Raw genomic sequence first — 19,904 nt, forward strand, 5'->3', positions numbered from 1 at the left:
TCCAACAGCTGGTCTTGATCAAGTCACACCAACAGAAGTCAGACCAACAGAAGGTCACTAATTTTAAGTGGCCACTCCAGCCCAACTCAGCACCCTTCCTGGTTCACCTGAGCTAAATGTCAATCCTCGCAGGGAAAAATAAAACACTTTTTGCAGGGGGATCAATTTAGTTACTTTAAATTTTTATTATATCCTGGAAAATTTTTAGGAAAAAGATGGGATAACTAAATTTAAGCAAATAATTTTATCCATCTGGCTAAGATTAAAGTACAGCAACCTCCTAAAAAAAGGAGAATCCAGGAGCATAGGGCACGATTCACTGAGACTTTTTTTTTGTGGTCATTTGTGAGATGTTATAGAATAAGAAGAATCTCAAAAAAGCATGGCTATTTCCCAAACTTTATTGTTAATCACTGAAAAAATTAAACATGCATTATTTTTAGCATCAGACATACCAAATATTCTCTTTATGTTTCATGTTAATTTAAATTGTTTTAAATCAACATAAAGTAGAATAAAATATCAGCCTTCCTGCATTTTCGTTAACATGGCATTGCGTAGCATTTTTGGTGAGCTAAATTTGGATCTTATAAAAGCATTTTATATATGGGTAGTAGTCACAGATCATACAAATGGCTAACAAGGGTATACAGGATTAGTAAGCATTAAAAAACTTATAGTCTAAAGATAAACATGTATTTTATGTTTTCAAAGTTCCAGAGGTTGCCAAGAAGCCTCCACCTCCTACTGCCTTAATTCCAGCAGAAGGTAAATGAAATATTTTATTCTATTTATTTCTGAGATTTGCATCTCTGCGTTGTATTCTTATTTTATGTATTAGGCTTCCAACTTATTATAAAGTTGTAGAGTCTCCTCTGCTACAGTAAAATTAGCAGTGGAAATGATGGCTACTTCATACTGGTCGAATTCCAGGAAAGAAAAACCCAGGCAAATGTTTATGCAGCCTCAGTGCAGTGGACTCAGGGAAGGAAATGGTGAGGGCTAGAAAGAGAGGGGATCCCTTATTGTTTCAACTGTAGCTAACACAAATGTTAAGGATCATATGAATAATGTTAGCCTTAATATTTTTAAAGTTGTCATATGAAAGCAACTAATTGATTTGGTTACATGACTTTAAATATTGTCTTTATCAAATTGACTAAAAAGTTATATTCGATAGTCAAAAATATAGCTTTAAAATTAGTACTGTTTTTGAAAGAATAGTTTGGAATTTAAGTAACTACAGAAATATTAGAAATAAATTCTACAAAATGATCAAATATTAAGATATTCCATGGGGAAAAAAAAACTAAGGGTTTTACAAACTGGAGCTCCCATGAAACAATGGAAGATGTGTTCATTTGATAATATTTACTGAATGCCATTTTGTTCACACCAGAAAAATCCTCAGGTTAAGCGTAGAGTGTCTCTTGACCCTGCTGACTGTGTTCCATAATCAACAAAAATTTAAACAGAACCAACACAAAGAAAACGTAAATGATCAATATAAGGCTGAGATCTCAGATACTGATATTGCTTGACCACATAGACTTTCATTTCGTGAAGTAATTGTATGGATATAATTAACATGCTAATATTATCTTTTTAAATTAATTAATTTATTTATTTTAGCTCCTGAAGTGATTGATGTATCCTCCAAGGCTGAAGAAGTGAAAATAATGACCATAACCAGAAAGAAAGAGGTTCAGAAAGAAAAAGAAGCTGTGTATGAGAAAAAGCAAGCAGTCTACGAGGAGAAGAAAGTTTACATAGAATCTTTGGAAGAACCTTATGACGAACTAGAGGTAGAACCATACACGGAGCCATATGAAGAGCCTTACTATGAGGAACCGGATGAAGAGTATGAAGAGACCCAGGTAGAAGCTAAAAGGGAAGTTCATGAGGAATGGGAAGAAGATTTTGAAGAAGGGCAAGAATACTATGAAAGGGAAGAAGGTTATGAGGAAGGGGAGGAAGAGTGGGAGGAGACTTACCAAGAAAGAGAAGTCATCCAAGTTCAAAAGGAGGCTTATGAAGGTATGTATTAATTGAGTGACTTTTTTCTCTTTTCCTCATTTTTTGCTCAGTTCTTTATATTTTCAAGGTTATTAACCTGATGTGCAATGGATATGAAATAGATGAAATGACGATTTCCATTTTTTAAAGTTAGAAATCTTTAGAATCTTTAAAAGCATCATTGTCTTCAGAGTTACTTTCATGCTTTGATATTGTAAGTTGAATCATTTAATCGTATTACTAAGACTGAATTCCAAGTGCTCTTTTCTAATGCAGAGGTTCAAGTTTTAGTTTCACTGCCTCACTGCATCTCTGCTTGATCCTGCTTCTAAATCCAGCATGAGTAATCCTGTTAGCAATAAAGATCCCAAATACAATAATTTACACAGTTGTATATGATTCTTAACTTATATCATTTGCCAATTGATACAGTCTATTAGAACTTAACCTATTCAAGCATCCCTTATTACTGTGTTTTTGTTAAAGAATCACATGAGAGGAAAATTCCAGCAAAAGTACCGGAAAAGAAAGAAGTACCACCTCCTAAAGGTATGTAATTGGAATTATTTAAATAGATCACATCATCGATGTCATTATCATGGCTTGCTGGGCAAAAATGTATGAATCACCAGTTCAATCCAATAGGCACAACTTCTTCTGGAAGCTTCATTGTATCAGTGATTTTTTTTCTAAGAATATCTACCTACTTCATTTAATTCAAACGTAAAATGATGATAAAAAGATTGTTGTGGTAAATATAAAAAATAACCAAAATACTTGAAGTACAGAGGCTTGTACTTAAAGTTCACTGCAACAAACTTGTCTCTCTTTAAAAATTGAGAGAAAAAGAGACAGACTGTTTTAATAGAAATTCTAAAAGTACTGCAATTTTTTTAAAATGCTTGCAGTTGTAAAGAAGCCCATAGTTGAAAAAATTGAAAAGACTTCTCGAAGAATGGAAGAAGTTCAAGTCACCAAAGGTATTATCATTTAAAACATTTCTCGTACCATGTACACAAGTAATTGTTTACTGATATATGGTCACATGTTATTTATATAGTCATCTAAACTAAGATATTTTAAAATTTTGTGCAAAGCAGTATTCTTCACAATACAAATATATTTGTACATATTTTTAAGTACCCGAAGTTTCAAAGAAGATTGTTCCACAAAAACCTTCTCGGACTCCAGTGCAGGAAGAAGTTATTGAAGTGAAAGGTATACATCTTTGTCTTTCAGCTACAAGTTTTAAACATTTTTATTTATGTGTATGAATATGTATACATATATTACTGAACAACTCACAAATCTGAAATCACCAAAATAAAGACATATTATATATATTATATACATTTTATGCTGCACATTTATATAATTTAAGTAAATAATAACATTATCTTTGTTTTTAGTATCACTTTAAAATTACATAATTTTTTTTAATTAAAGAAGGATTTGTGTTTAATCAGTAGTCTTCTAACTTTATTGTGCCATGCATTCCATTCCATATAATATCCCTCATCCCCTCATTTATATGAATAAACCCTAATGGATTTGGGAAAGCACCACATCACGTGTGAAGAAGTTGTGTCTATTTGATTCCCATTTAACAATGTTTGATAAAGGCTGCCTGGATTGTTTGTCCCTATAGATCAAAACATGATTTGTTTTCTTGTCAATACTGAATTTGTTCTCAAGCTATCATATTAACCCACTAATTCTGTGTCTAAACAAGCCATGTATTTGATCTGATGTCTTGAACTGGAAAAAGAAATACTAATGTGAAATACTCTCTTTAAAGTACCTGCTGTACATACAAAGAAGATGGTTATTTCAGAAGAAAAGATGTTCTTTGCTTCTCACACAGAGGAGGAAGAAGTGTCAGTCACAGGTATAAGGCAAATTTGAATACGGGGCTCAAATGGAAGGGCTTCAGATGGATTTTTATCCCTCTTCTTATCTAATTCATGATTATGTAGATATCTCTGTCTCCTTGTGAATATTTGTCATCTTCTTCATTTCACATTTGTCTGTTTTAATTTGTATTTCAATATGCTTTGTAAATTGCAATACCACCCATAGTATGGCATGCCAGGAACTAAAATGTACATTTTTTAAAGTCCCTGAGGTACAAAAGAAAACTGTTACCGAAGAGAAAATTCACGTTGCTGTTTCCAAAAAGATTGAGCCTCCACCTAAAGGTATTAGTGATTTATTCTAAGTTTAAAATCTTTCAAAAGTTCCAAAGTAAATATCTGAATATGTTAATATTAAATAATAAATTTAGTCGCAGTCCACAGACCTTTAGCCACTATGTGCAAATGACATCATAGGGAGAGGAGAAGACCAGGAGGAGGGTATTGGAGAGAGGAATGACAATTCCTGGAGGCTCTGTTCCCTGCTTCATGGAGCTTACAATCTAGTGGCCACCTGTTTAGAAAAAGAAATAGTGTCCTGGGGGCTTCCCTGGTGGTGCAGTGGTTAAGCATCCGCCTGCCAGTGCAGGGGATCACGGGTTCAAGCCCTGGTCCGGGAAGATCCCACATGCCACGGAGCAACTAAGCCCGTGCGCCACAACTACTGAGCCTGCGCTCTAGAGCCCGCGAGCCACAGCTACTGAAGCCCACGCACCTAGAGCCCGTGCTTTGCAACAGGAGAAGCCACCACAATGAGAAGCCCACGCACCGCAACGAAGAGTAGCCCCCGCTCGCCGCAACTAGAGAAAGCCTGTGCGCAGCAACGAAGACCCAACACAGCCAATAATTAATTAATTAATTAAATCTATTAAGAAAAGAAATACAGTGTCCTGGAGCCAGCTCATACCCACTCACCAGAGCTGATGGTTAAATTTTCAGGAATTTTGCTACCCAGCATTTAACGCCTCCATGATTAAAAGTTAAATTATATAAAATGAAATAAGTTATATTTAAAACTATGGTAATAAATGCTCAAAACTCATTACTATTTTCCTATTATCTATGTTTCTGAGGTTACGTTGATTGTCTCTGTGTTGTGGAAATACTGGATAATTATGTGCTACTTCTCATCCCTTCCCTACTCCGAGACAATGACATCATCGTTGGTAGCCAGGAATCATGTATTTGCACCACCACAGAGGCTGGAACTTGGAAACTGGCAGTGGCTACAAATTAGGGCTCCCCTCCCTCCACCGACCCTCTCCTACACCCAGTCAAATTGTTAAACATTTAGGATACAAAAATTATTTAAGATAATTGAATGCAGTTGTTCTAATGCTGCGGCTTTATAAAAGTGAAGTTTCTAGAACTGGTGTCTGAGGAACAGGCACTGGCACCTCTGAGGAAGGGGTGCTCCTACCTGTTCCTAGGAAAGTGGAGGTTCCTTCAGTTAAAAATGAGTAACAGTCACATTTTCTAATTAGCCACTAGTTCATTGCCCTTAATCCTTGATTAACATGTAATTTTCTTGCATTCAATTGGTATAAAACCAGAATGTCTACTCTTTAAGTCTTGCAACAACATATGCCTTGTCAAAATGAACAATTTCTCAAAATCGACCCTTTTTTTTTTTTTAAAGTCCCTGAGCCACCCAAGAAACCAGTCTCAGAGGAAGTAGTCCCTGTTCCCCACCTTCCTAAAAAGGTGGAGCCCCTACCAGCCAAAGGTAGAATCATATTTTTGAAAAAAATTTCTTAATGTCTGTCTTCTTGTACCTTTTTCTATTGGCTCTGTGTGTTAATGAGATAGTATCTGTAAGCTACATTTGTAATGTATTTTAATTCTGTGTATGTTGATTTCATTAACTTGTGGTAATATGTTACACAAATGTCAGGAATACTTTAGACTCCAGACCATGCTGATTGGGTCTTTGTCCACTTCATGTAATGTATGTAATGTCTGTATGGTATTGATGTATTTAGCATGTATTTTCATCACAAGTTACATGCTTGATATTAAATTACTTCCTAAATTCTTTCACTCTTACTGAGGATTTATGATTTAATGTAATCTTAAATGTCTCACAAGGAGGCTAGAGTTCTCAATTGTTTCAACAATGGTGTCTTTAAAGTTCCTGAAGTTCCCAAGAAACCTGTGCCAGAGGAGAAAAAGCCAGTTCCTGTGCCTAAGAAGGAACCTGCCGCTCCCCCCAAAGGTACACCAGAACTGATCACAGGCTGACCCTTTGCCCCAAATGCCAGTGCTTTGTTTTATACAGTCTTTGTACTTACTCTGCTGTCTACTTTGTGTCTTTTACATGCCCCTTGTGTTTTTCATTTATTTGTCAGCTTCCAGGGCCACACTCCACATACATTATTTGTGATACTGAACATTAAAAGAAGTTACTTTTCAAAAGTAACTATATCAAACTGCTGTCTTAAATTTTTAATATCTTCCCTCTCCTAGAGAAAGAAGAAATATTTGTGAAACTCATTTTCTACAGGGCATGTTTCTAGGAAAAACTCTTTCAGCCCTCAACTATGTGACTTTTTCTTAATAAAAAAAAAAAAAACCTTCATGAGTTATGACAAGATACAAAGACTAACAGGAGGGTGTTTGGCAGAACTGAATGTTAATGAGGTAAAGATGTACACAGTGCTTCTGGGAACTGCCACTCTTCTGAAAAGTCAATAATGCCTACCCTTAGTTGGAAACATCAACTTTTGGCATTTACTTTCACCATGTTTCTTGAGATATTAACTGAACGTTGACATTTGCCCTAAATGTTGCAATTATCTAATTAGTGAGTCAAGGGACCTTTCATATAGGGATGTTTGGATTCAAATGTGCTAATTCTTGCTTTAATTTTTGGATTTGGTTGGTTTTGGTGGTTTTAGTGATAAAAGACACTACTTTATAGAGGCAATGAAGTAACAAACTGCACACATCTGGTCAGTTATAGAGATATCCAGTACCATCCAGCTTAGGAGAAAGCAGGCTCATACGTTTTAAGTAGTGTTCTCTTTTGCCTGATTTCTCAGTGTTTCCATTTTCTTCCTTAATCAAATCTGCTTCTCTCTTTCTCAAACTCTTGGCTGTTTCAGAATTCTGGGTCTTTTTCTTTTATTCTTTTTTTTTAATTGAAGTACAGTTGTTGCACAATATTATATAACTTACAGGTATACAATATAGTGATTCACAATTCTTAAAGGTTATACTCCATTTATAGTTATTATAGAATATTGACTATATTCTGTTGTACAATATATCCTTGTAGCTTATTTTATACCTAATAGTTTGTACCTCTTAATCCCCTACTTCTCCTCCCCACTTACCTCTCCCCACTGGTAACCACTAACTTGTTCTCTATATCTGTGAGTATGCTTCTTTTTTGTTATGTTCACTAGTTTGTTGTATTTTTTAGATTGTACATGTAAGTGATATTATACAGTACTTGTCGCTCTCTGACTTATTTCATTTAGCATAATACCCTCCAAGTCCATCCATGTATTTGCAAATGGCAGCACTTCATTCTTCTTTATGGCTGAGTAGTATTCCATTGTAAATATATACCACAACTTCTTTATCCATTCGTCTGTTGATGGGCACTTAGGTTGCTTCTATATCTTGTCAATTGTAAATAATGCTGCTATAAACACTGGGGTGCACGTATCTTTTCAAATTAGAGTTTTTATTTCTTTAGGGTCTTTTTTTTAACCAAATGATTTTTAAGAATGATTTCTGATTATCTAATCATTAAAATATAATGATTGTATGAAAATAAAATATGATTATAATGAAAAGCTTATATTACTAAAACCAGTACTAATGCCAAAGCCTCTTGGTCACTCCTGGAGGAGACTCAGAGGCATGTCTCATTTATACATGAAAATAAATACACTTAGTAACATGTATGTATAAACACCCCATGTATACATAACATAATATATACATGTATCAATGTGTATCTGTATAATTACATCAAGATATTACAAATGCAAATGTAGAGGTGCAGATGTTCAAAAAAATTGCCAATATCTTATTTAAAATGAAAAAATTACCACCGATAATGCATGCTGTTAGAACTACATCAGCCACTCAAAAATTCAACACTTAGAATAGGTAAATTAAACCCATTGTAAACCTTCTTTGGGTCATAGACCCTATTGAAAACTATGGAGCCTCTTAGAGAAAAGCACATATATACATACCCACAAAATTTTGCACACAGAACTCCCCAAAGTCACTGACACACAGATGTCATACTGAGAGGGCTACCCTAGCAAAAGAGTGTTTCCTGAGTTTTATAGACACTACAGGTGCACCAAAAAAAAAAAATTCAGAAGAGAAATAGAAAAATAATAATAATGCTATAGATGCAACCATTCTAATGACATCTTAGTCTAAGATAGTCTTAGATAAAGTATACCCATTGTTGTTATGGATTCCACTTCTCAATACAAAGAGTAAAGGAATTTTTCTATATACTATATCCACACTCTATATTGTTTATATAATTACTGACTAATTTGGTATTTTTATTGGAGTATAATTGCTTTACAATGTTGAACTAATTTGTTTTTATCAAAAACATACCAATATATAAAGAAAGAATGAATTCTGTGCCCATCCTTCTGTGTATATAACTCATTTTTAATCGCCTAAATGCCTCTGTAACATTATTTGGGACATTTACCACATGTGACCTTTAGAAAACTATAGTTTAATTTTGTGCATTATTTTGCTGATGCATAGAAAGCCTATAACATTAGTAAACTACGTAAAGATTTGTTTGTGTGTGCCTATATCCATTCATAAAAGTGACATATGGCTGAACTAACATTCTATTTTAAAAACTTTAAGTCCCAGAGGTGCTCGGGAAACCTGTCCCTGAAGAAAAGATTCCTGTTCCTGTTGCAAAGAAAAAGGAAGCTCCACCAGCTAAAGGTACAATGACTTGCTTAGTAAGGAAGCCCTGTTTTTATGTCTTGAGTATAAAACATTTCTGTGTTTAATTATCTAATTTAGTTTGTTTCATTCAAAATGAATGTCTTATGGTGTAAGAATTCAACAAAAGTGTCTGTCCACCTGCCTACTTTCTTACAAAATAACTGTCCATTAGCTACTTTGGAAAATATAAAGTTAACTCTAAAAATTAATGTCTTTTCAAGTTCCTGAAGTACAGAAGAGGGTTGTTGCAGAAGAAAAAATAATTATCATCACTGAAAGGGAGGAATCTCCACCACCAGCAGGTAACCTCATCCCATCTCCACAAAATAACCTTGTCTTCCCTTCAAGCTTCTTTAATTGCATATCTTCTTTAATGGGCCTGCAAGTTCTATGTTGCTCATTTACTTTGCCTTCCTGAGAATTTTAAAATCAAATACTATCCTTTAAGTGCCAGAAGTACCAAAGAAGAAAGTTCCCGAAGAAAAAAGACCTGTTCCTTGGAAAGAGGAAGAAGTTCCACCGCCAAAAGGTATTGTCTCTCCATCTTTCCAAGCACCGTCTTTATAAGATTATGTTCCTAGGCAAACAATGACTTTGTTAGTCTTGTGATATATGTGCATCGTGAGTGTGTATCTGTGTTTTGTGATGGTCTTCAATGAGATAACACTGAAGTTCTAAAAGTGCACAATGTTTTTAAAGTACCAGCTCTGCCTAAGAAACCTGTCCCTGAGGAGAAAGTTCCCGTGCCAGTTCTTGCTGCTAAGAAAGCCCCTCCTCCCCGAGGTAGGATTGTCTCAAGCCTCTGACAAAAATCTTTTAGCGGGTGGATTCTTTTTCCTATCTGGTGTCTTCTTGTACTGACCCTTTGTCTCTCTTGGATAGAATTTTTGTGTGTATATACTCGTGATAAGTTATGTAATTTGCTAGTGAAAGTGGTGTACTGTGCAAATCTTCCCCAAACTTTAGGGAGAGAAAATTGTTAAGATTCTTGATTTTTTAAGCTTCAACTTTAATCCTTTCTTAAAGCTGAAGTTTCTAAGAGAACTGTCGTAGAAGAAAAAAGATTTGTTGGTGAAGAAAAACCATCCGTTGCAGTTTCTCAAAGAGTGGAGGTCGTGCGGCACGAAGGTATATAATCGGAAGTGAGGGGAGAAATGAGTTTGCATGTGTTTCCTCCAAGTCTTTTCTTCTTACCACATAGTTTACTTTAGAAGTTGTTCTTATCAGTGTCTGTTGTAGCCTCTGAGACTGAATGTTTTGTGTCTACATTGGTCCTGAATCATTCTAAGAGGGTGAGTGGGATGCTGAACATGTGGTAATTGTGAAAGTGGCCTCATTTGGGCATAATCTGAATATTCTTCTCAGTCTTGCGCTGTACTGTCCCCTCACCTGAACTCAGCTCTCTCCTTCTTGCAATGAAGAAGCAGTGTGAAACCACCCCCTACGCAGATAGAAGAACATTACCCATCTATAGGGAACACATCGTTATAATCAGTACTTCAATGGGCTATTCGGGCTGAATTTAAAGTAAATCTTATCTTTTAAAATACCTGCAGAGGAGGAATGGAGTTATTCAGAAGAAGAGGAAAGAGTATGTGTTTCAGTTTATAGAGAAGAGGAAAGAGAGGAGGAAGAAGTGGAGGTTACAGATTATGAAGGTAAATAATGCAGATAAGCTAGTGGTGACCTGGCGTCTTGATAAGCTGTTTTCCTTCACAGATTATTTATCAGATTAATGAAAGTGACACAAATTCAGTGAACGTCTACTGGTCTTATCTGATGTATCTTTTGATCGAAACACAAGACTCAGGAGCATTAATTAAACATCCAAAGTATTTCTTGTCCATTCCCTCTAACTTGACTCTGTAGGAAACAAGCCTTCATATTTATAGGTAACTAATGCTGCAAGTATCTCCATACACATCTATCCTTTCAGTAGATGGGACTTGGCTTCAGTATGGTGGACTGCCATAATCTTCACCTTGGTAGTCTAATTTCTAAAACATGGGTAACAAATAGCAGTGTTGATAGCACAACTCACTAATGTGTCCTGACTCACAGATTTTAAATGAATAAGAAATTATATACATTATTACATTCCAGAAGTCAAGGCCAGGTTTGAGAGTGAAGCACTGAACACGGAGGGCTTTCCAACGTTCCATGTATGGAGAAAACAATCGTGTAATATCTTTCATTAGATCAATTTGTTATTCAGATGTTCACATACCTATAAAGCTGGTTCTCTATAGCTTAGGATTGAACAACGAGCTTTATTTCAATGTTGGGATACCCTTTTAATGAATTAAGACACCCCTGGGTTTACTGCTAAAGTTCAGTGTTCTGGCTAAAGCTATATATCTGAAAGAACTTTACTAAGAAAGTTTTAATGTAGCTCTGCTTTAAATATTAATCCATAAGTTTCTCAGTAAATTAACTGTCTTCCCAATGAAAAGATGAATAGAATTGTACAGGCAGATGCCCTTGAGTGTATCTCTGGCTAATAAAAGGGGCCCCACCTCTTCTCCACTTGGAAGAAAAGTCCATGTGAAATTCACATGTGCAGTCTTAATGGAATGGCTTAGAACAAACCAAGACTTGACTTCCTAGAGGAAGCTCACCAGTTCTGTTGTGCTTCCTGGGAAAGGCCAAGATGGGCATAAGCCAGGAATCTGATGGATTCAAAGAGGGTCCTATCCCTTCTAGAAATGTTTGGGAAACCATAACATGCACACAAGGAAAGTTCTCATTGCATGAATATAATTTCAGTTTTTTATACATTATAAATTTCTTTTAGTACTATAGACTCTGATTAAAAGGAAAGACATTTTATGATATTCTTATGTTTCCATTAAGCCCAAAGATTTAGGGGAAAGATGGGTAGCCTGTTAAGTTTACTCCTAGTGTTTGTAACTAGATCTTTCTATTCTATAATTAATCTTATACACAGACTCAAAAATCATAGGAAGGCTCTTTCCTCGTCCACCATAGCTACTCTCGCAAAACTTGGGGAAAAAGTCTTGTTTCCAAGTCCTCAGTAGGTTTTTCATATGTAATACAGGTCTTTCCTTTCTTTCTTATGAACCTACTTATGATTCCTCAAGTACATTTTTGAAACTTGTCTTCAAATTCCTGTGTTCTTGTTAACCTAGCCGCTAGGATTGTTTTTACGTCTTGCACTTGTCCTGTTCTTCCTGTGAATACAAGCATTGTTATCTTTATGTTATACTTACTGAAACTTATTTTCTATGCTCTTTATTAAGGCATATGCTTTGATTAAAATCTTCTTCTTTGGGTATTTTAAATGAGAACAATCAGGGAGTTGGAAAGTGTTAAACTTTTACTATTTTACTTACTTTTTGACATAATAAAGTACAGCTAAAATTAAACATGAAAAACACTACAACCTATCTTCTTTGAAATTGATATCTTTAAAGTGATGGAAGAGCCTGAGGAATATGTTGTAGAAGAAGAGCTGCACTTTATTTCTGAGAAAGTGGACGCTGAACCAGCCGAAGGTAGACCAACTCTTAGATTAATTCTAGCCCCATATGTGTTTGGCTTGTCCCATTCTTAATGTCCTCTTGTAGTTAATTTTTTGTCTGTATTGCAAATGTTGATAAATATCATGTGTAATAAAAATATTCCTTAAATTTTTATTAAAAAGAAATCTGGACATTTCCACAAATGTATTTTATAATCTTTTCAAGTGCCTAAGAAGAAAATTGTACCCAAACCGAAAACTCCTGCTAAAATAGAGGAGCCTCCACCAGCTAAAGGTACAATTCTCTCTCGAAGAAGTGGGATACCATTTGTCTTAATAGCTATAATAATGCCTTTAGTTTGAATAACTGCCTCAGTTTTGTCAGCATATACGTGTAAACATTTTTACTGACTATAGACATTAATGTTTGTGTAAATGTGTGATCTTCTCATAAAGTGAGTTCTTTGCCCCAAAATTACACTTCTCCTGTAATGCAAACTAATATTCTTAAACCTAATATTTCTAAAGTTCCTGAAGTACCTAAGAAAATTGTGCCAGAAAAGAAAATTCCTGCTGCAGTTCCCAAAAAGGAAAAGGTGCCACCAGCCAAAGGTATATTGGGCTTTCCTTTATTCTTGAATAATGCCTGTCTTTTTAAATCTTAAATTGATACATTCTTCAAATTTTTATGACATTAACAAGAAAATAAGTGTGCCTATGTTTAGTGTTTTTCACATTTGTATGTCTGATCGTGTTGTGCAATGTCTTTTAAGTGCCAGAAGAGCCAAAGAAACCAGTTCCTGAAAAAAGGGCTCCTCCCAAAGTGGCTAAGATAGAAGAACCTCCTCCCACCAAAGGTAAACGAAACCCCCCAGCACAACAACTAGAAACATGTCTTGTCTTTCTCGTCCTCTCACTGCTGTCCTTGGGTCACCCCTTCTGTATGGAGGTTATTGGTGTATGTTGGCCGCAAGGATATATTATTGCCTTGTCTATGGTGGACTGTTACTTACTTGTTGTGAATTTCATTTGTGCGTACCTTGTAAAATTGTTATACTCTAAAATCACAATACTTTCTGGCTAATACATTTTTTTAAATTCCACTTTAAGTAATATAACTCCGTAATCCTAAAATTATCTTTCAAGTGACTGAGAGGCACATGCAAATTGCCCAGGAAGAAAAAGTTCACGTTGCTGTAACTAAAAAAGTGGAGCCTCCAAGACCAAGAGGTACATGGGGCCTTTCAATACACAGAATATTGTACCTACCCTATTCTCTTTACCAAATACACTCGTTATGGGTGTTGGGTTTTTGTTGTCATTGTTATAGTTGTTTTATGTTTGAAATCGTGAAAATATCAAGTCTTTTATGTTTGAGTTACTACTATACAACTACCTTTTTGTTGTTTGAATGAGGAAAACAGTTCTTTAAAGTGAAATCTGTCTTTAAAGTGCCTGAGGAACCCAAGAGAGCTGTTCCAGAAGAAAAAGTTCCAAAACTCAAGCCTAGAAAAGAGGAGGAGCCACCAGTAAAAGGTATACCAACTTTTCCAAAAATCAAAATAAGCTTTTAGGTATCAAAATAAGCTTATAGATATGACTAATCTAGTGGAATTGGGATCTTTAGAGAAAATAATTTAAATATGTATTACAAAGTAAGTAATATGCATATGCTATTCCGTATCATCTCAAAACTAAATATTTCTGATACCAGAAAATATTCTGTCTCTTCTTCTCAAAAAAAAACAAAAACAAAAATGAAACTCCATACAAACGTGTAGATACTTTCCCTTAAAACGAATTTGTCTTCTAATGGCTCTTTGTCTATATACTAAACTCCTTTGCAGAAATGCTTGTTTTGTGTGGCAACCTTTGATGAAATTAAAATTTTTTAAATCCTCAATTTTCTACATTGTGCCAGTAGAGCTTATGAAAACACTTTAGAATTAAAGTGAAGAAACTATTCATGTGATGCAACCTTCTGTCTAATGCTTGTTTGATAGTCATTGTTTATACTGTCTAGTTGTCTTTTTTTATTTCTTTTATAAATACTACTTGATCTTCTTAAAGTTATTCAATGTCTTTTAAGTATTAAGTAGCTTAGAGAAAAGTATTTATATATATATTAGAACATGTTTATTTCCAAGTCTATTGATTTTTCTTACCACTTAAATGAAAAATTTAAACAACAAGCATGGTTATGGTCATCTTTGTCCTCTTTGTCCTTGGATTGCACACACAAGTTCTCTTAACACATGTTATTCTGAATCTTGCAATTCACTTTTAATAATTATTCTTTTTAAAGTGACTGAACTCAGGAAAAGAGCTGTCAAAGAACAAAAGGTATCCATTGAAGTTCCAAAAAGAGAACCTCCAGCAGCTAAAGGTATATTGTGCTTTGACTAAATAATAAAATGAAGCATGAACCTACACAGCTCTTTGCCTGTTAGTTTCTAATTTGACTCTCATTATTTATTGGCTTATTGTTGCCTAAAGGCAGGGAATCTAACATTTGAAATTATAAATAGCAAATGTACACTCTGTAATACCTTGGCCAGCAAAGGACAGTCAGGGTCTCCCATAACCAGTGCATGAGACTATCAGCAAGGAATGAGATCACAGCACATTGTCACTATGGTCCCTAAATGGGCTTCAAGTAAAATGCACCTGTTGTCAATATTATTCCAGAAGTAACTGTAACAGCAGAGAAAGAATGGGCTTACACCCAGGAAGAAGAAACTGTTTCAGTACAATGGGAAGAGGAATATGAAGAACATGATTATAAAGAATTTGAGGAGTATGAACCCACAGAAGAATATGATCAATATGACGAGTATGAGGAGCATGAATTCGAACATTACGAAGAGTATAAAGAACATGAAGAATATGTCACAGGTATGAGCAGATCTGCAAACCTGAAACCACATTAAATATGAGTAAAATCCATAGAACAGGATAAAATTTTGAATGCCCAAAATAATTTGGAAAGAACTTTGTTTTGTTTGGCAAATTCAGAATTTTTTTTTCTTGGATAACTTCTAGAAAAAAAAAATCTCTATAAATCGTAAAGTTGTGTTAGAGTTTGGTTCTGGGCATAATCTATTTCCTCTCCTTTTTGCTTATAAGAAAATGTCATTACGTTTCTTTCTCCAAAAGGTCAAGAGTCTATCTTCAAGTGCCCTTGATCATTCTAATACATGACCACAAATTTCTCAACGTCTCTCATCCTGAACCTTGTTATTATCAAACATAATAGGCTATTGAGAAAACACCCTACCCTCGGGGTTCCCATCATCCAAACTTCACAAAGACTGCTTCAAAAGTAAACACAGAGAAAGCCAACACAAGCCATTGTGTTTTATCTTTGTGAAGATCAAATCTGTAGGAATAAGTTTCTATTGGAATTTCAAAATGAAGCAATATTATTTCACTTATTCTATTTTTGATGTTTCACAGCCTAACTTTGAGAATGTTCTATGTAGTTTTACAAATAGAATTAAAAAACAATATTATATGGGGAGGAGTTTAACCATGATTTTGTCTACCTGAAGTGAAATGATAATATAATATGTAAAAGGGAGTCACAATTACCTAACTGAAGTAAATAGCAAGGAGGAAATAGCAATAAAAGCTTTTTTAGGTCTTTTACACCTTATTCTACTCGGATCTCTGATTCTCACTCACCTCTAGAGTCTATGCCTATGCTGTAGATAAGATATATTATTTTAATTCTTCGTATCCATTGAAGAAATATATTCTAACAAAAATGTCTAACATTAAATACCCTGTATATATTTTTAAAGAGCCTGAGAAGCCCACCCCAGTAAAGCCTGTCCAGGAAGAACCGGTTCCCACAAAACCAAAGATCCCACCAGCTAAAGGTAGAGTGAGAAAAACATTATCAGTCATGAGACCTGTGGTCCCTACATGTCTGTCCAAGTATAAATCCATGTTGAAGTGGCAGTGTACCAATCGTGTGTGTGTTTGGGGTCATTATGTTGTACATCATATTTCTTATTTTTTTCTTCTTACTACTCTTAAGAAATTTGATTCAGGTTTTTAAATCTGTTAATATTGATGTTTTAAAGTGCCGAAGAAAGTGGTCCCTGAAGAAAAAGTACCAGTGCCCATTCCTAAGAAACTCAAACCTCCACCGCCCAAAGGTACATGGCAGCGTAATAACTACCAAAAACATCTTCTTTACTTATGTTCTGTAAACGTGTCTTACTACCTTGTCTGATGTTCTTTGTCTTTACTGAATATATTGTTTGGTGCTGATTCTTACATTTCTCGGCATTTCATGTATTTTTATTTACATATTCGTGTGGTTGGTTTTAATGGTCTTTAATAATTAATATCTTTAAAGTGACTGAAGAAGCAAAGAAAGTTGTTGAGGAAAAAATACACATTTCAATTACCAAACGTGAAAAAGAGCAGGTGACTGAACCAGCTGATAAAGGTATACTTTCCTTCCTCGATTGTGGTCTTTTATAATGTCTCTTTTAAAACTAAAGCAGCTGTGTTTTGCTTTTTTTTTTCTTCATTGTTTTGTGTCTTTTATATTAATAGTTAGGTGGATGTTGGATGTAAAAATCTGTAAATACAGGATAAAAAGATAATGTTATCTTAAAAGGAAAAGTTATTTCGAAGTTATTTCAAAATATATCCATAGCTTCTTATACAGTGGCTGTGTCTTAACACATGGCTACAATACATATAAAATAGAATGTTTGGATTTAAAATCAGTGACCATTTGGCACATTCCTGACTTATCTAAATTGATGTGATGATATAACAGTATTCACCACAGTTTAATACCTGTTTATTGATCCTAAAGTCATTTTGAAGATTGAAAAAAAGAGTTAACTCAATGTCTAACCATTTTTCCCTGCTTTTTACCATTAAGTAACTTCGCTGCAATTTCAGAAAGTATACTTATCCAGAAGTAAATTTAGCTTTTCAGTAAAGGATGTTTCATACAAGCAGAGATACCCAAACACTAAACAACATTTCACACTTGGTCTCTGCTGCCTCAGACCTCCTTGAGTACTTTTGTATGTTTTTATTCCAGTAAGGTTCAGAATCCTTTCCATGGAGAATCTGAAGTTTCTTATGAATGAACAATCACATATCTCTTATATGAGAGGCACTTGCAGCATTACTCTATTTCCTTAAAATACAATAAAGCAAGCATTCGCTGGGTACCCCATTTCTGACAATAAAATTTCCTTATACTTAATGTTTTAAGTGCCCATGAAGCCCAAGAGGGTTGTCACAGAAGAAAAAGTACCTGTTCCTAAAAAAGAAGTAGCAGCACCTGTTAGAGGTACTTATATTCACTCTTTTTAATGTGTTGTTTGTCGTTTTTGGTATGAAATTCATGTTCAGTTCTATGTGTAAAGTTCTGTGGGAAAGATAAAGCCTATTCCTTCTTCTATTACAAATGGGTATGTTCCTAACGTGTCTTAATCTTATTGAATAATTGGAAAATATCCAACCTAAAGATAATATCTTTAAAGTGCCTGAAGTACCTAAAAGACAACCAGAAGAGATTGCCTTTGAAGAGGAAGCTGTAACCCAAGTAGAGGAATATTTTGAAGAAGAAGAGTACATTCATGAAAAAGAAGAACTCGTAACTGAAGAAGAAGAGGAGCTCATAACTGAAGAAGTGGTACCAGTGGTACCCGTCAAAGGTAGATTATATCTCCTGCCAAGGGATAAGCAGCAGCATCTTTTGTATCCAATTTGGTCAGATTCTGGGATTTATTAGCACTGATGACCAATTCTGCTTATTTTAGAAAAAGACACTTTTAGATGCTGAAGTATGATTTCTGTAGTTGCTTTTCACATTTTATATCTTTTCTGCAACATTTCCAAAATTCTTCATAATATCTTTAAAGTGCCTGAGGTACCCAAGAAACCTGTTCCAGAAGAGAAGAAACCTGTTCCTGTTCCCAAAAAGAAGGAAGCCCCACCAGCAAAAGGTACACCACCACTCTTATCATGAGCATATAAAAGACTTCATCTGCATATAAATAGCTAATTATCCTGAATTCAGAACCTTGTGTGTGTTACTGTCTATTCTTTGAAACTGTCCTGTTGTTTGTTAACTATCCTTTGTGTGGATGTGTTGTTACTGGTAGTAAGAACTTATCAGTAAACAATATCTTTAAAGTGCCTGAGATTCCTAAGAAGCCAGAGGAGAAAGTTCCTGTGCCCATTCCTAAGAAAGAGAAGGCTCCACCAGCTAAAGGTACATCTCTTTGTAATCCATCAATGGAATAGTGTAATAATTTACCCATGTATTGATAGTATAACTTGGTGAGCCGTATCAGTTCTTTCCCCCGTGATGATATTAACAATATTAATGCCAAGACAAGCTGGTTACTGGAGCAGTTTATTGTGTATTTATCTCTGAAATTTTACCTTCAAAAAAGCATGCTGGTGCTTCATGCTTGGTTCCTCCTCTTTAGTGGAAAGTTCTTAGAGTAAAGCAAATTCTAATTGTAATACCAAAAATGGACAAAATCATCATTTACCAGACACTGTGTGTTGTCTTTATCAGTCTATGTTTTTTCAGTGTTTTTTAATCTTAATTTTTGTGCATTTTCTGGCCTTTGTTTTGTGGCTGTTATAATTATTATTTTCATTCTTAAAGTGAAATTGTTAGAATATCTATGATGCTTCAATAAGGCCTAAAATTGCTAGATTCTTCTCTATGGGTGAAAAATTTGATACTAACCCTATTTGATATCTTTAAAGTTCCTGAAGTACCCAAGAAACCTGTACCAGAGGAGAAAGTGCCAGTACCTGTTCCTGAAAAGGTGGAAGCTCCACCTGCCAAAGGTACATGAACTTGCAATGTCATAAAATTTTTTAAATTTCAACTTTGCATATGAGTAAAAAATTAAATGGTTCAATTACGTGCTCTTTGGGGATGCAATGCTTTAGTATTCCTTTATGGAAAAGAAAAGATTTTATTTTAAAGGTAAAATGCTTCTTGAAGTAACTTGGTCATACTCTTATGACCTTAATCTTTTTGAAACTACACTTAGACTCAAAATTTTAGGTTGTGTAAAATGTTTCTCTAAATCATTTCTTTAAAGTGCCAGAAGTGCCCAAGAAGCCTGTGCCTGAGAAGAAGGTGCTGGTTCCTGCTCCTAAGAAAGTAGAGGCTCCGTCTGCAAAAGGTACGTCACTTCATCATTTAAAGTCCATGGGAAAAAACCTTACATTTACATATATTCACATACAAATTCCCGTATAACATTACATATTTTAAACAATTGTCTATCTTGTTAGAAATATAAAAGTCAGATATTTCATGATTCCTTTTTATGTCTATTGCTCTAAGACATGTAAAAGAGCACATTCTTAAAGACAAATAATATCTTTAAAGTGCCAGTGGTGCCCAAGAAGGTCATCACAGAAGAAAAGGAGCCAACACCTGTTCCGAAAAAAGTGGAAGCTCCATCACCCAAAGGTACATTAATCTCGAACAAAACCAAGGCAAAAAAGGAAAACTAACCGGCATTATACAGCCT

The 19,904-nt window shown here is 34.8% G+C and overlaps 1 protein-coding gene across 1 annotated transcript in view; it reads left to right on the top strand.

Moving 5' to 3' along the window:
* The window catches only part of TTN (titin), a 281,802-nt gene that overhangs the window by 115,672 nt on the left and 146,226 nt on the right, over positions 1-19,904 (top strand). The window contains 33 exon segments of the mRNA XM_060016520.1: positions 721-768; positions 1,633-2,037; positions 2,503-2,565; positions 2,925-2,996; positions 3,157-3,234; positions 3,815-3,904; positions 4,134-4,214; positions 5,569-5,655; positions 6,061-6,144; positions 8,793-8,876; positions 9,101-9,181; positions 9,328-9,408; positions 9,579-9,662; positions 9,906-10,021; positions 10,438-10,537; positions 12,314-12,394; positions 12,587-12,655; positions 12,889-12,972; positions 13,134-13,217; positions 13,507-13,590; positions 13,813-13,896; positions 14,666-14,746; positions 15,049-15,255; positions 16,164-16,241; positions 16,449-16,523; positions 16,727-16,819; positions 17,609-17,686; positions 17,880-18,053; positions 18,261-18,344; positions 18,536-18,613; positions 19,123-19,206; positions 19,467-19,550; positions 19,760-19,843. Coding sequence (XP_059872503.1) covers positions 721-768; positions 1,633-2,037; positions 2,503-2,565; positions 2,925-2,996; positions 3,157-3,234; positions 3,815-3,904; positions 4,134-4,214; positions 5,569-5,655; positions 6,061-6,144; positions 8,793-8,876; positions 9,101-9,181; positions 9,328-9,408; positions 9,579-9,662; positions 9,906-10,021; positions 10,438-10,537; positions 12,314-12,394; positions 12,587-12,655; positions 12,889-12,972; positions 13,134-13,217; positions 13,507-13,590; positions 13,813-13,896; positions 14,666-14,746; positions 15,049-15,255; positions 16,164-16,241; positions 16,449-16,523; positions 16,727-16,819; positions 17,609-17,686; positions 17,880-18,053; positions 18,261-18,344; positions 18,536-18,613; positions 19,123-19,206; positions 19,467-19,550; positions 19,760-19,843 — 3,240 coding nt within the window.

Source organism: Delphinus delphis, chromosome 7 (assembly GCF_949987515.2).
Source record: "Delphinus delphis chromosome 7, mDelDel1.2, whole genome shotgun sequence".
Classification (NCBI taxonomy): domain Eukaryota; kingdom Metazoa; phylum Chordata; class Mammalia; order Artiodactyla; family Delphinidae; genus Delphinus; species Delphinus delphis.